We start from the raw sequence: 17,169 nt of genomic DNA, 5'->3' as shown, positions 1-17,169 counted from the left end.
GTATCAATTATTACATTATTTGTCACAAGGTAACAGAATGGAGGGAGATGGATTTTTTTTGGTGTGCAATCAGTTTTATAGTGTGTAAGTACTGATATAGTAGTTGGATACTTGGGCATGAATTATATTCCTTGGATGGCAGATACAAAGAAGAATGTTGAAAAATTAACATTTTATTCAAATTACAGGAGTATTAACACTCAAGGTATCATCCTGATGTAAGTTTAGATTAATGGACACACTGTGTATACATAGTATGACCAAGACTTCTGCAATATGACCAAGTGATTTACTCAGTTAGGATGCATTATTTGAGAGTCCTGTAACAATGGAAATAATAATTGAAAGGGATATTTATATTGCCTCTCTCTTAGGATTAGACACCTACATAATACCTTTACACTGAGACAGGACACTGCTCAACATGAATGCAGTTTTTGGAATACCACATGTCTGTTCCAGGAACCAGTTTCCAGCTTCCCGCAGCTGTCCAGAGTTCTTAATATTTTGCTTCTTTGTTGTGAAGCATTTTCAAGTGGTTAATCTTGTGATTTATTGGTTAGGCAGTCACTGAACTGCTGTCATGTTAGACCATAAAGTGCCTCCTGGAAAGATGGAGAAAAATGTAATTTCATCTCAATCCACATTTTTTTGTTTATTTATTTATTTATTTTATTTTATTTTTTCATGTATAAAGCAAATTAGTAATAAGTGTGTGTGTGTAATTCACTGTTTGATCTGCTGCAGTCTCTGACAAGACAGCCAGACGTTACCCTACGGAACGAGCTCAGAGCTCATTATTTCCGATCTTGGGATAGGTCTGAGACCAGGCACACACCACACACTGGGACAACAAGGTCACAACTCCTCGATTTACATCCCGTACCTACTCACTGCTAGGTGAACAGGGGCTACACGTGAAAGGAGACACACCTAAATATCTCCACCCGGCCAGGGAATCGAATCCCGGTCATCTGGCTTGTGAAGCCAGCGCTCTAACCACTGAGCTACTGGGCCGTGTATTTACCTAGTTGTATTTACCTAGTTGTAGTTTTACAGGGCCTGGGCTTTATGCTCGTGTGGTCCCGTCTCCATATCTACACTTATCCAATTTTTCTTTAAAACTATGTACACTCTTTGCTGATACCACTTCCTCACTCAAACTGTTCCAAGTTTCAACACATCTTTTGGAAACTAAATTTTTAACATCTCTCAGACATCGTCCCTTCCTTAGTTTCTTACTATGCGATCTTGTGCTTCTAAAGTCATATTCTTCTCTCAGGATCAGTTTCTCATTATCCACTTCATCCATTCGTTAATCAATTTATAAACTTGTATCAGATCCCTCTCTCTTCTCTGCTCCAAGGTTGGTAGATCCATTGCCTTTAGTCTCTCCTCATATGCCATCCTTTAAATTCTGGAACCATTCTTGTAGCCATTTTTGTAGTCTCTCTAATTTTCTTATGTGTTTCTTTTATGGGGAGTCCACACAACTCCTGCATATTCCAATCTAGGTCTTATTTTAGTACTTATCAATTTCTTCATCATTTCCTTGTCCATATAGTGAAATGCTACTCCAATATTCCTTAGCAAATTATCGTCTCTCTGAAAATTCTATCAATATGGCTAACCGGTTGATTATTTTCTTCCATTGTCACTCCCAAGTCCTTTTCCTTTTTACTTTTTCTAGTTCTACTCCATCTCCCATCTTATAGATTCCCACTGGTCGTCTTTCACTTTTCCCATTTCCATGACATGGCTTTTGTCCACATTGAATTCCATCTCCCATTTTTTGCTCCATTTCCAGATCTTGTTTAAGTCTTCCTGTAGTATTTCACAATCCTCTTTTTGTTTAATGACTCTGCACAGTTTCACATCGTCCGCAAACAGATTTATGTAGCTGTTCACTCCCTCTGGCATGTCATTTATATATACGAGAAAAAGTATTGGTGCCAATACTGACCCCTGTGGCACTCCGCTGTCTACTGTTCTCCACTTGGACTTCATATCTTTAACCTAACCTAACCTAACCTAACCTAACACACTGTGTGTGTGTGTGTGTGTGTGTGTGTGTGTGTGTTTGATCACCTTAGTAGGAAGGAAGAATGGCAATATCTGCACATGCACGAAACTCCTCCTGAGGACCACATCCCAAGGCACCAGTGCCATCTTCACAGTAGCCCCAATTGTTGCCACCTACATACCTCCACTGTCAAAGTCACACAGATGGTGAGAAGAGGTGCTCTGATTCTATAGCACTATGTCTTATACATGATAATTCTCTAAAACAAATAATAAATCTTTGTAGGTCAACATGTTTGCAATAGAGTATTAACAAAGGTCAGTTAAGTATTTATGTATTTGAGAATGCAGTAAAGAACTTCACAATTTTGTAGCATTACAAATGGAATCTGTAAGATGAAGTTAATTCAATGTATATTGTGTGACATACCTATTTATGATTTTTAAGTATCATGAAAATAAATAAAAAAATAAGTAAAAATAAAATGCTAGTTTATCAAGCATTGTTGTGCAAAGAATATATAGTAACCTACATCAGCTTTTGGAACAGAATCATATAGTATATATATATATATATATATATATATATATATATATATATATATATATATATATATATATATATATATATATATATATATATATATATATATATATATATATATATATATATATATATATATATATATATATATATATATATATATATATATATATATATATATATATATATATATATATATATATATATATATATATATATATATATATATATACTGTTGTTTGCAGATGATATTGAAGTCAACACAGCCATCAAGAATGCCATAGATAAATGGTACAAGAAAGACGATCCAGAAAAGAAAAACAAAATACTACTCTACTACAAAAACATCATGTCTACAGAGTACAAGACAGACGAGCACATAACATAACATATAACATAACATAATATAACATAAATAATAGGATAACAAAGGGCCACCAGGGCCCATCTAGGTTATCCTGTATCAGTCGCACAGCGACCTCGTCATCAGTACTTAAAGATACACTTACAAGTACACAATACATTATATACTAATTCTAAATATTTGTCCCATTAACAGGGCTAAGTCCTGCAGCGAATTCCTCTACAATCTGTAATCCCCATACATGGGGATCATGTCTTGTTTAACTATAGTAAATTTCTTATAAAACTATCATGCAGCGCTATACATAATTATAAATCTAATAAATTTAAGTGCTTATCTAATCTGTTTTTAAACATTGTCAAACTAGTGCTATTTACAACCGTCTCTGGCAATGCATTCCAGAAGTCTACCACCCTATGACTAAAGAAATATTTTCTTATATCTAACCTGCAGCCTTGCTTTCTAATCTTCCTGCCATGATTTCTAGTCCTACTTCCCTCCTCTAAGGTAAAGAAAGATCTCACATCTATGTAGTTTGTATCTGAGAACATTTTAAATAACTCTATCATATCCCTCTTATACATCTCCTCTCAAATGAAAACATGTTTAATTCCTTTAATCTATCTCTATACTCCAGGCGCTTTAATGCTGGTATCATCCTAGTTGCTCTTCTCTGAACTGCTTCTAACATGTTGATATCCTGCCTATAGTGGGGTGACCAGGCCTGTATGCAATACTCTAAATGGGGCCTAACATAGGAATTATATAAGCTACGCACCACTTCCTTACTTTTATAACTAACATTTCTATTTATAAAACCCAGGATCCTATTTGCCCTATTTCTTGCTTCTAAACATTGCTTTGAAAATTTCATAGTCCTGTCTATCACTACTCCTAAATCCTTTCCTTCCTCTACTGCCTCTAGCCAACATCCCTCCATCTCATAGTTAAAGTTTGTGTTGTCTTTACCTAAATGCATAACCTGACACTTTTAGAATTAAACTCCATCTGCCACCTGTCTGCCCATGCTATCAGCCTGTCCAGGTCTCGTTGTATTCTGTAATTGTCCTTTTCACCCTGTACTGCACATGCTATCTTAGTATCATCTGCAAACTTTGATACTTTGCTACTAATTCCTATATCTAAATCGTTAATGTACACCAAGAAAAGAAGAGGTCCTAGCACTGATCCTTGGGGTACCCCACTAACCACTTCCTTCCACTCAGACATTGCCCCATTTAATACTACTCTCTGTTTCCTATCAGAAAGCCATTCACTAATCCAATCAACTAACCTACCCCCTATCCCATGTAGTCTCAATTTGTACACTAGCCTCCTATGCGGTACCTTATCAAACGCCTTGCTAAAATCTAGATATATAACATCTATGCTATTTCCATCATCTAACTCCTTGGTAATATATTCTAAGATATCGAGCAAATTTGTAAGACAGGACCTCCCTGATCTAAAGCCATGTTGGGTATCTCTAATTAATCTATTCTCATTTAAATGCTCCCAAATACTACCCTTAATGATTTTCTCTAGTATCTTACATACTATACTAGTTAAACTGATCGGTCTATAATTATTCGCATCATCCTTCCTACCTTTTTAAATATTGGAGTAACATTAGCTAACTTCCAGTCCTGAGGTATCTCAGCAAACCTAAGTGATCTTTCAAAGATTAACTTAAGTGCTTCAGAAATACTGTCTACACCCTCCCTAAGTACTCTGGCATGTAGCTCATCAGGACCACTAGCTTTCCTATCGTCTAGTTCAAGAATAAATTTCCTAATAATTCCCGGTTTTATATCAATATTTTCTAAAGCTCTTAAACTACTCGTCGCACTGTTTGTAACAGGATTTCCTATTCTTTCCTAGTAAATACTGAAGAAAATTGTTCATTCAATAATTCTACTATGTCTTCATTTTGATCCACTACTACACCATCTTTTCTGAGTGGTCCAATCCTATCCTTATTTCTTTTATCACTGACCTTGTAATAACTATATAATTTTTGGGATCTTTACTCCCAGCTCTAGCTAGTTTTATCTCTGCCTGCCTTTTACTTTTTTTATAACCTTACTCAAATCATCTCTGACCTGTCTGTACCTAATCAAATCTACATCTTCCCACTTTTCTGCAACTCTCTGTATGCCCTCTTCTTCTCTCTGATCTGGCTACCTATCTCATGAGTCCACCATAATGGCTTCCTGTTTCTCTGCCTTATATCTTTGTAAGGGATACACTGCATCACTATACCCTTTACTACAACCTTAAAAATATCCCACATCTCCTGTGCAGTTTTATTTCCAAAACTATCTTCCCAGTTTACCTCTCCTAATAACTGACGTAACCTACCATAATTGCCTTTCTGATAGTTTGGGACTCTAGTCTTATTCACTATATTATCCCTACTGGAATTAATGATAAATCTAATTATATGATGGTCACTGTTTGCTAAAGTCTCTCCTACCTCAACTTCCTTTAAACAATGCTCAATATTTGTTAGTACTATGTCTAAAACCTTCCTCCCCCTAGTAGGTTTATCTACCATCTGCACTAAATAGTTATCCTGAAAACTTTCCATAAACTTATTTTCACTAGCATCTCCTACCATCCTCTCCCAGTTTACTGACTTAAGATTAAAATCCCTAAGATAATTGTCTGACTAGTACACCCCTATTTATCTCATCTACCATAAGGTTGTCTACATCTGCTGACTGGTTAGGTGGTCTATAAAAAGCTCCTACTCTAATAACCTTACTTTTGTTTACTCTAACATCCAGCCATAAGGACTCTACTCTGTTATCTACCTTAATACCATTAACCTGACTGGAAATGAAGGATTTTTACATAAATAACTACTCCTCCACCTATCCTACCAATTCTCTGGTGTAAATACATAATGTATCCATCTACTTCATATTCTTTCCTATTTTCCTAAACTTTTCCTCATTTACCCATGCCTCTGTGACACATACAACATCTAAGTCCTCCTCAACTATATAACTAGATAACTCGTCCTTCTTGTTCCTAAGACTCCTGGCATTTACATAAAAACATTTAAGTCCTGCTACCTTCCTAGATGCTGTCTCCTTATTTGGAATCCTAATCTTATTCTCTCCTATTTGCACCTGGAAATCTTTCCTAATCTTTTCACTATCTCTGTTTATCCTATCTAATTTATGTCTAGCATCTTTCTTCTGGAATGCATTTGCTACCTCACCCCTACACTCCATCCCAACTCCCCTCCAGACATCCACTCAGCACATCCACACCCTTCCTACTCAGATGCACACCATCCCTAGCATACAAATCCTTCGCCCATAGAACCTATCCCATACATCCACAAAGCTGACACCCACATCCTTACACATCCCTTTTACCCGATCATTCACACCAATGGCTCTAGACAACCATTCCCTGCTAACATACACACGAGGCAAGATTCCTGACACTACACACCTCCTACCACTCTCCCTTATCTTGCCTAACATTTCCCGAAATCTTGCCACTAACTCCTCCGACCCACCTGCTCTGACATCGTTCCCACCTACGTGCAAAACTACTACACCCTCCTCTCCATCCCCCAACCCTCTTCTGCACCTCCTCACTCACTGCCTTCACACCTGCACCAGGCATACACACGTTCGTCCTCCTATCCCTGTCTTTCCCACAGAAAGTGCTATCTAAATACCTAACCTGAGAGTCACCCACCACACACACCTGAGGTGTGCTAGGCACAACCATCCTCCTCCTCTCCTCTACCCCTTCTTTCTCCTTTCACTCACCACAACCACTTCATTCACTCCTCTCACTCACTCACTCCCCTCCCCTCCAACAAACCGAACCTATTTTCACACTCAACAGGTTTAGTCCTATCCTCCCTAACTGCCTCCGCTTTCCTTCCCTCGCAACCTGCCATCTCTGCCCATCCTGACTACTATCTTTCCCAGTCTGGCTCGCCTGCTCCCTCTTCCCCACTCTGCTCTTCCCGACAGAGGCCAAGCCACCCTGTCGCCCTCAGAAGGTCCAACCTTCGGCCTAACACTGATCTCCTGCCTAATTTTTTCCACTGCCTCCCAAGCCTCTTAACCTCCTCCTTCAACTCAAAGATGAGAACTTCGTTCGCACTTTTCCCCTCACTTAGCTTTCTCATTTCCTCTCGTAATTCTCGGTGCTCAAGAGAAAGAACTAAATTCTCGCTCTTGAGCCTACACACCATACACTCAGAAAAGTCAACGACCTTCCTGTCATGCCCACACATCTCACACACAACAAACTCTCCCAATCCCATCTCAACACTCTCTTTCACGCACTCAATCACACTCTGATATACCTCAGTAGCTACCGCCATACTAATTTACAATCTGTTAACTCACAAACAAATAAAAATACTTGGTGACGGCGGGGTGGGGGAACCGCGGTGGAGGGGGGGCCTAAGTGAGGTCAACTAATCCTCTTTCAAGGTCAACTTGACAGTTACAAGCCTAGTCTCCTCGCTCTACCAAAATACTTTTTAACTCACAAACACTGATTCTAACCACTGTTTCACTCTAATCTAACACTTGCAGTACACACTTTCACTTCACTAACACTCAAAAGCACCACACACAGACACCAAGCACAAACACCACTCGCTAACTATAAAAACCACAGCCAAAAAACGGAGCGCACACACAACACGTCCACTCGCCACGAACGAAGAAGACTGCATATCACTCATCATATACTACAACACCAAGAAAACGTCACAGCTGCTGATAAAAAAAACAAAACCACCATGAAGAAAACTCCTTTACAAGAAGATCATGTCATCTACAAACACGCCTGCAAAATTAAGGACTGTGGACCTCAAACATATATTGGGATGACAAGGACAACATTGTCAAGGAGACTCACCTGCCACCTACAGAACGGAACAATCAAGAACCACTACAACACATCACATAAAACTACCGCTACAAGGAAACATCTGGAAAATAACACCACTATCATCGACCGTGAAAGGAAGGTACTCTTCTTGGAATCACTATACATAGCACAAGATAGACCAGCCATGAATCTACAAACACAAGACCTACAGATATTATCCACACAAAAAAGAAGACCTACACGGCTTGATACCATGGGACACACGCCGCCAGGACGCACTGAATCAACCAATCAGGTTGCAGCACGCCATCTACTGAAACGGGGTATAAATATCACCACGATCACTACTCCCACTCATTCTGCCTGAAGATGTTCCATGAAAAGGAACGAAACGTTGCAAACAACTCTACTTTTGGACAGCTCATCGGTGCTCTTACTGCTCAAAACAAAGAATTAATAAGACAAATAGAGAAAGCTCAGCAAAAACTGAACAATGCTGAAGTTGCTCACACACACACACACTTAACCCTCGGCTATCGCGCCCAATTGGGGCCGAAATAGCCGTGCCATAGCCGAAAACGCGATAGCGCTCAGATATTCCAGATATTCCATGACGTCATGGCTGGGCGCGCGATAGCAGGCATTTGAGGTCGCGATAATGAAATTTTCGCAGCTTTTCATGGGTGCGTGATAGCAATAAAATGCGATATCCTGGTTGATGGTTATATATATATATATATATATATATATATATATATATATATATATATATATATATATATATATATATATATATATTCAGAAAGGACAAAGCTCTGTTGGAGTCAGTGCAAAGGAGGATAACTAAAAAGACACAGGGGATGAGGGATATTCCTACGAAGAGAGACTATAAAAACTCAATTTGCATTGCCTAGAGAGACGTAGGTTAAGAGGAGACCTGATAGAAGTATTTAAGTGGTATAAGGATTTTAACAAAAGAGACATGAACGAAGTTCTTAGGATGAGTAGCGGGGACAGAACCAGAAATAATGGGTTTAAACTTGAACAATTCAGGTTTAGGAAAAAAATGGGAAGAAACTGGTTTTCAAACAGAGTGGTTGATGAGTGGAGTGGTCTCAGTGGTCATATAGTCAGGGCTGAGTCAATAGGGAGCATTAAAAGAAGGTTAGATAAGTTCATGAATGGGGATGATAGATGTAATTAGATAGCTTAAGCACACAGGGACTGCCTCGTATAGGCCTGGCGGTCTCCTGCATCTTCCCTCTTTTCTTATATATATATATATATATATATATATATATATATATATATATATATATATATATATATATATATATATATATATATAAAAGAACTTGCACTTCAGAGCTAAACATGCGTGCTTCACGTACCTGAAGTACACAGTGGTCACAGACAACATCTGGAGGGAGTACAAGGTCTACATTGTGCATTCCATTATGGAGGCCGATAGTGTATTTGTAACCTGAACCATCGGCAAACAGCAGTGGGTGTCTGATTGAGTGAAATAGATATTTGTTATTATTATTGTTATTATTATTATTATTATATTATTATTATTATTATCATCTTCATCATCATCATCATTATGTTTATATATATATATATATATATATATATATATATATATATATATATATATATATATATATATATATATATATTCATTATTATTATTATTATTATTATTATTATTATTATTATTATTATTATTATTATTATTATCATCATCATTATTATTATTATCATCTTTATTATTGTTGTTACTATTATTATTATTATAATTATTATTATTATTATTATTATTATTATTGTTATTGTTATTCTTGTTGTTCTTGGTTTTACTTTTGTTATTATCATTATTATCATCTTTATATTATTATTAAAAAAATATATTACTATTATTATTATTATCATCATCATCTTGATTAGTGTTGTTTTTCTTTTTCTTTTTTCATTATTATATAATGTTTGTTTATGTTTTTAAATGAAACAGTGAAGGTGGAATAGTTTTGTTATTAAACGTACTGGTGAAGGCATTCCTCTGTAGCTTCCACCTTGGGATCAGGACAGATGCGCACCTCGAAGTGACCGCGATGGTTAGTGGTGATGTTTGCAGCGAGCGTGAAGACTTGACCTTGGGTGTATTGCTTTGTGATGGTGCCCGTGGCGTAGAGACCATTAGGAGCTTCGTGGGGACGAGGATCCTCTTCCCATGAATCACCACAAATACCACATTTACCGCCGTTAACTTCATACTGGTGCTGAGGACAATTTATTTATTCATTTATTTAAGATCAAACAAAAATACAAAGAAAAAAGCTCACTCCGTTGCCAGTCTCCTTACAGAGCCGATAGAAGGGTAAACAAGCGTAATAATTTTTTTTAACTATATCTTTTGAAAAAAAGGTCAATTAACAATATTATTATTATTGGGAATTCCTACTTACATTGAATCCTCCGCAGAATCCTTCGTTATCGTTGTAATCGATGGGTGTTGGCCAGCCCAAGCGCCAGGCTGAAGCTCTCGAAACAGGATCCATTAGGCGACCATGCCCATGACATGCGCCTACCACCTTATTGGGTCATATAAAAAGTAATAGATAGATAGATAAAATAATGTACTTAATTTTTTTTCTTTGTCAGTACATGGGAATTTCTTAAAAAAAAAAAAATCGAAAACGTGAATGCGCCTATTTCAATATAGCTGCCCCCTTGGTGTTCCTCAATGCAGTTGGGTATTACCATAATATTGTATCGACTCTGTTCGCATTTATCTGTACCGTCAAATGTATATAATTACGTTGTATTTCGTATTTTTCAAATTTCTTCACAAATTTCCATATCTTTTGTGTCACGTTTTTGCGGCTCCTCGTCTTGCGGCCCATAGCTTCTTTCCCCTTGTCCCGTGCTCCCTGTCTTGCTGATTTCGCTGACTCCCTTTCCTTTTCTCTCAATATACTTGTGTCCTTTCTCTGTGCTGTCAATATTCTTCATGCTAGCCTCTCCCTCTTCCTCTCCCTCTCCCCTTCTTTACAGCCCCTGCTTCTCCAACAGTGCCATGTGGCATTTGCTGCTTAGCACATTTCCACGCATATTACAATTCACGAATATATATATATATATATATATATATATATATATATATATATATATATATATATATATATATATATATATATATATATATATCTCGAGGCATGGATATCGTGCAACAGTATTTCTACATTTGTATCCCGGAAAAATTTCAATGACGGAACAACCAAATGATAATAGGTCATCTAATTCTTCAACATTAAAATTCTACTGCATGGTAGCTACCGTAGATGCAAAGTCTTTCAATGTGAAAGTAGTTTTCAGAATTTCTGTTAGCGGAAACTCATATAACATTACTTACCATAGTCACTAAAAGAAGTGTACGCCACATCTTGTTTAAACGTATCTGAAAAATTTATATGGTGAAAATTGAGATGAATATAAATATATATATATATATATATATATATATATATATATATATATATATATATATATATATATATATATATATATATATATATATATATATATATATATATATATATATATATATATATATATATATATATATATATATATATATATATATATATATATATATATATATATATATATATATATATATATATATATATATATATATATATCTCGAAAGGATAGTTGTCATATATATCTCGAAAGGATATATATATATATATATATATATATATATATATATATATATATATATATATATATATATATATAATAATAATTATTATTATTATTATTATTATTATTATTATCATTATTATTATTATTATAAAAAAATAAGTAAGAAAATCAAATAAGCGTGCGTATTATCAAATTACTCAAATGTCTTGTATATGTAGCCCACTTTTATCATTATTACTTTACAAATCACGCGCACGTAATTATCTAATCACACACAGACAGCAGAGGTCTACGCTGGCCAGGTCGCTCAGTATACTATATATGGTACAGTACACGTTTTTTATGTATTAGATATGATGCAAAAGTAATAGGATATTGGTGTGTTAAAAGATTATTCGAATGGGCTTAACAAGGCAGCCGCACTCACAAGATGCTTTACGGCGTAACGACCGTTAACCAATTGTACTTATCACGGATTCACAGATATACAGTTAAGGCATGATAATGTTATAAGTTGCAATAGTCATCAGTAATCCACATGGAAACCCATATCAGAGGTCAAACAAAATAAGTGACCGGCAGGAAAGTATGTACTTTTAAACTCTTCCTTTAACTGAACAGACATTATAACTAGTTTTATCAGCGTCTTGAGAAGTTGCCAGGGACCGTATAACAGTACAAAAATAAAGGGCTTTACTGTATAAGATCGTCTGCACGCTCTTTTCTCCGTCCTACACGTTGATGTCTCCTGATGCAAAAATGGATCATAATGTTTCCTCTCTGGATGTCGTAAGGCTTAGAAATATATATATATATATATATATATATATATATATATATATATATATATATATATATATATATACATTTACATCTTAAAAAAAAAAGAAATAACAGAAGAAAAGCTGGGATTGGCTGTATGAAGGTTTATACCCGTTCCCCTCTCAAAAAGAAAAAAAAAGTAAAAATAGTGTGTGCTGCACGGATATTTTGCGCTCTCATTACTCAGCCTTGTATGTGATATAAATACCTATTTTGATTACCTCTCTCTCTCTCTCTCTCTCTCTCTCTCTCTCTCTCTCTCTCTCTCTCTCTCACACACACACACACGTCGAGAGGGCATGGGAAAAAACTAAAAATGGCCACTTATAGGAGAGATGTGAAAAAATATAGCTTCCCTCATAGAAGGGTGGAAGCATGGAATAGTTTAGACGTGGAAGTGGTCAACGCAAGGAATATTCATGATTTTAAGAAAAAGCTGGACATTAGTAGATATGGAGACGGGACAGTACGAGCATAGCTCCTTTCCCGTATGTTACAATTAGGTAAATACAATTAGGTAAATACACACACACACACACACACACACACACAGAAGAAATTTGGGGAGTTGGTGAAGGAATTAAAAGTTCAGAGGAGTGAGGAGGAGCAGGATAGAGAATTCCGCAAGGCTTTGAAGGAAAGAGTCAAGAGACTGAAGGAAAATGAAAAACGATTGGTGGATGAGAATGCACACTTGAGAGTGGAGGTTGAAAAATATAAGAGACGGTTGGAGGAGAAAATGGAGAAAGTTGTAAAGGAAATGATCAGTGAGCAAAGTGAGAGGTTTAAAAGGGAGTGGGAACTGAAGAAAACACAATGGACTGAGTCTAGGGAAGCTGAGATGGTTGGATTACAAGAAATAATTAAAGATCAGTTGAATGAAGACAAAAAAGAAAGGTCTAAGGAACTGGTTAATGTTATGAAGAATAAGGAAACATTGATAAGAGAAATAGCAGAAAAGAAGAAGAGTGTGTTAATATTTGGGATGAAAGAACAAAATATAACATATAAGCCTAAGAGAATTAAGAAGAATTAAAACGGTAAGAGATCTGTTCAAAAATCTAAATGATGATGAAAAAAAGACCTACAAGAAGAAGTGGAAGAGATCCATAGACTGGGTCCGTATAAGGAGGGAGTAAGGAGACCGATTAAAGTAGTACTGAAGTCACAACAATCTGCGGAGGATATCCTATATAGAACATCAAAGTTAAGAGAGATAGAAGGTTGTAAAGAGGTGTTTGTGAGAAAGAATAGAAATGAAGAAGAGAGGAGAAGATATAAGGAATTGTTGGAAGAGGCGAGAAGGAAAAATGATGAACGGTTTGAAGAGGAAAAAGAAAAGTTTTTTGGGAGAGTTATAGGAGAGAGAGTCAGAAAATGGTATGTGGAAAGAAGGAATGCGGAGGAACCCTAGAGGGAGCAGTGGGTGGACCGTAATGTATACTAATATAGATGGGATACTGTCAAGTAGATTGGAATTGCAAGACTATATGATGGTGGAGAAGCCTGATATAGTGTGTTTGACTGAGACAAAATTACATGAAAAACAAAGGTAAATTTGGATAATAAATATAATATATGGAGAAAGGATAGAGAGGGTAAAGGTGGAGGAGGAGTTATGATTATGACGAAGAAAGATAAATGTGGATAAGGTTTGGTATGGGAAGAACAACGCAGAAGTGATAAGCATAAGGTTAAAAAGTGATGGAAAAGAATTAATAATCATGGTGACCTATGTACCTCCTAAAACAAATTCTTGGACATTAAGGGAATACGACAATATGATCAAGGATACTTTACAGAGTTTGGAAAGTGTATTAACTGGAAAAAGAAAGGTGATACTAGTAGGAGATTTTAATTGTAAAGAAGTGGATTGGGAAAATCTAGTAAGTGGTGTTGGAGAGGAAGCATGGGGAGAGAGATTCCTTAATCTAATGATGGAAAATATGATGGAACAGAGGGTGAAAGAAAATACTAGATATAGAGATGATGAACCGGCTAGACTGGATTTGGTGTTAACACGAGAAGTGTACCTATGTGGGATATACAATATAAATGTCCATTGGGGAAGAGTGATCATGTGGTTATGGAAATGCAGATGGCAATAACACAGCGAAGGAGAGATGAGACATACAGGAGTGGTAGATTGAATTATAGAAAGATGGACACAGAAAGTTTGAAAAATTATTTCAGAACATTAGATTGGGAGGAGATGTTACAAATCAGAGAAGTGCAAAAAAATATGAGATTTTTATGAAATATTATAAAGAAGGAGTTATGAAATTTGTACCAAAGTATAAACCGAGAGAGGAAGGAAGAAAGGATTGGTTTAATGCAACTTGTGTTAAGGCTAAGGAAAAGAGAGATGTGGCTTGGAAAAGATGGAAAAAGAGCAGGAATATACTAAATAAGGAGAATTATAGAGTGGCGAGAAATGAGTATGTGAGGGTAAGGAGGAGGAAGAAAGAAAATTTGAAAAGATATTGTAGACAAGAGTAAGGAACATCCAAAATTGTTTTACAGGTTCATAAATGGTAAACTTAAAAAGAGAGAGTCCATTGAAAGATTAAAAGGAGAGCAAGGGATAGTAGATGACCCTAAGAATATCGTGGAATTGCTAAATAATAGGTTTCAACAAGTATTTACTAAAGAAACAATGTTTGTAAAGCCTCAGAATGTAGAAGGAAATGTGCACATGGATGACATTAAGATACCTAAAAAGGAGTTATATAAAATGTTGGAGGAACTTAAAGATGATAAAGCGATGGGACCAGATGAAGTTTCAGGCAAATTATTGAAGGAATGTAGAGAAGAATTGATAGATCCATTATATGATATTATAAGGTGCTCATTAGAAACAGGGAAGTACCAGTAGAGTGGAAAAGAGCTGAAGTGGTGCCCATTTATAAGGGAGGCAGTAAGGAAGAGCCTCTTAACTATAGACCTGTGTCTTTAACAAGTGTGGTCGGTAAGATTTGTGAGAGGGTGATAAAGAAATATTGGATACGGTTCCTGGAGGATCATAAGTTATTATCGGATCATCAATTTGGCTTTAGGAAAGGGAGGTCATGTGTAACAAATCTACTGAGCTTTTATTCAAGAGTGGTTGACAAAATACAAGAGAGAGGGATGGATGGACTGTGTATATTTGGATTTAAAAAAGCTTTTGACAAGGTACCTCACATGAGACTGCTATGGAAATTAGAGATTTATGGAGGACTGAAGGAAAAGTGTTAAAGTGGATGGAAAACTACTTGAGATGGAGGGAGATGAGAACGGTAATAAGGGATGCAAAGTCGGACTGGTTGGTGGTGGAGAGTGGAGTCCCACAAGGTTCAGTGCTGGCACCAATACTTTTCCTTGTCTATATTAATGATATGCCAGAGGAGTAAACAGTTATATTAATTTGTTTGCGGATGATGCGAAGTTGTGTAGGTGTGTGAAGAGTGAAGAAGATTGTGAAATTTTACAGGCAGATCTGGATAGGATTTGGGAGTGGAGCAAGAGGTGGGAGATGGAATTTAATCTGAGCAAAAGTCATGTAATGGAGATGGGGAAGAGTGGAAGACGGCCAAGAGGGTCATATAAGATGGGTGAAGGAGTAGTGTTGAAAAAGGTGGAAAAGGAAAAGGATTTGGGAGTGATAATACAAGACCATGGGCAGTTTGAGGCTCATATTGACAAGATGTTTGGAGAAACATATAATTTGACTAGAAATATTGGATTAGCCTTTCATTATATGGATAAAGATATGATGAAGAAATTAATTAGTACGGTAATTAGACCAAGATTGGAATATGCTGGGGTGGTTTGGTCCCCTTATAAAAAGAAGCATATAAGGAAGTTGGAGAGATTACAGAGAATGGCAACAAAAATGGTTCCGGAATTGGCAGAAATGACCTATGAGGAGAGATTAAAAGAAATTAATTTGCTTACCTTGGAACCAAGAAGAGAAAGAGAAGATTTAATACAGGTTTATAAACTGTTGAACGGTTTGGATGAAGTGGATAATGAACAAATGATGTTGAGAGAGGAAAATTTAAATAGAACTACGAGATCGCATAGTAAAAAGATAGCCAAGGGAATATGCTTGAAGGATGTGAAGAAATATTGTTTCCCACAATGTGTGGAGGTGTGGAATAGTTTGAGTGAGGAGGTGGTGTCAGCGAGGACTGTGCATAGTTTTAAAGGAAAGCTGGATGTGTGTAGATATGGAGGCGGGGCCACACGAGTATGATACCCAGGCCCTGTAAAATTACAACTAGGTGAATACAACTAGGTGAATACACACACACACACACACACACACACACACACACACACGGCCCGGTAGCTCAGTGGTTAGAGCGCTGGCTTCACAAGCCAGATGATCGGGGTTCGATTCCCTGGCCGTGTGGAGATATTTGGGTGTGTCTCCTTTAGCCCCTGTTTACCTAGCAGTGAGTAGGTACGGGATGTAAATCGAGGAGTTGTGACCTTGTTGTCTCGGTGTGTGGTGTGTGCCTAGTCTCAGGCCTATCCGAAGATCGGAAACAATGAGCTCTGAGCTCGTTCCGTAGGGTAACGTCTGGCTGTCTCGTCAGAGACTGCAGCAGATAAAACAGTCAAACAGTGAATTAGACACACACTGTGACACACACACACACACACACACACACACACACTTCAACTTTCACAAGGTTGGGTGTTCGGTGACTTGTTCTGTGAGGGTTGTGAAGCCAGTCGGGACGGCAGGAACAGTATCTCTTCAAGCAGCTAGCAGTTATTTATACCAGCCTTTATCGAGGGTATCTGTCATGCGTGGGAGGAAACGGAAAGGGTTCACAAA

At 36.8% G+C, this 17,169-nt stretch overlaps 1 protein-coding gene across 2 annotated transcripts; it reads right to left on the bottom strand.

Annotated features, from left to right (window-relative positions):
* Positions 1-157: 157 nt before the first annotated feature.
* Positions 158-17,102, bottom strand: LOC123500312. Of its 2 annotated transcripts, XM_045249009.1 has the most exons (7): positions 17,006-17,102; positions 11,224-11,268; positions 10,277-10,402; positions 9,855-10,090; positions 9,200-9,320; positions 2,089-2,209; positions 519-605 (listed from the first exon to the last, which is right to left on the bottom strand). In XM_045249009.1, exons 2-6 carry the CDS (start codon positions 11,251-11,253, stop codon positions 2,090-2,092), a joined length of 633 nt encoding a protein of 210 aa, XP_045104944.1. In that variant the 5' UTR covers positions 11,254-11,268; positions 17,006-17,102; the 3' UTR covers positions 519-605; position 2,089. The 2 variants fall into 2 exon arrangements, with proteins under 2 accessions (XP_045104946.1, XP_045104944.1); XM_045249011.1 differs by lacking the exon at positions 2,089-2,209 and having other exon boundaries at positions 158-605.
* Positions 17,103-17,169: the final 67 nt, after the last annotated feature.

This window comes from Portunus trituberculatus, unplaced genomic scaffold (genome assembly GCF_017591435.1).
Source record: "Portunus trituberculatus isolate SZX2019 unplaced genomic scaffold, ASM1759143v1 PGA_scaffold_202__28_contigs__length_962959, whole genome shotgun sequence".
NCBI lineage: Eukaryota > Metazoa > Arthropoda > Malacostraca > Decapoda > Portunidae > Portunus > Portunus trituberculatus.
The sequence above is the reverse complement of the archived record's forward strand: the minus strand, read 5'-3'. Positions and strand labels throughout refer to the sequence as shown.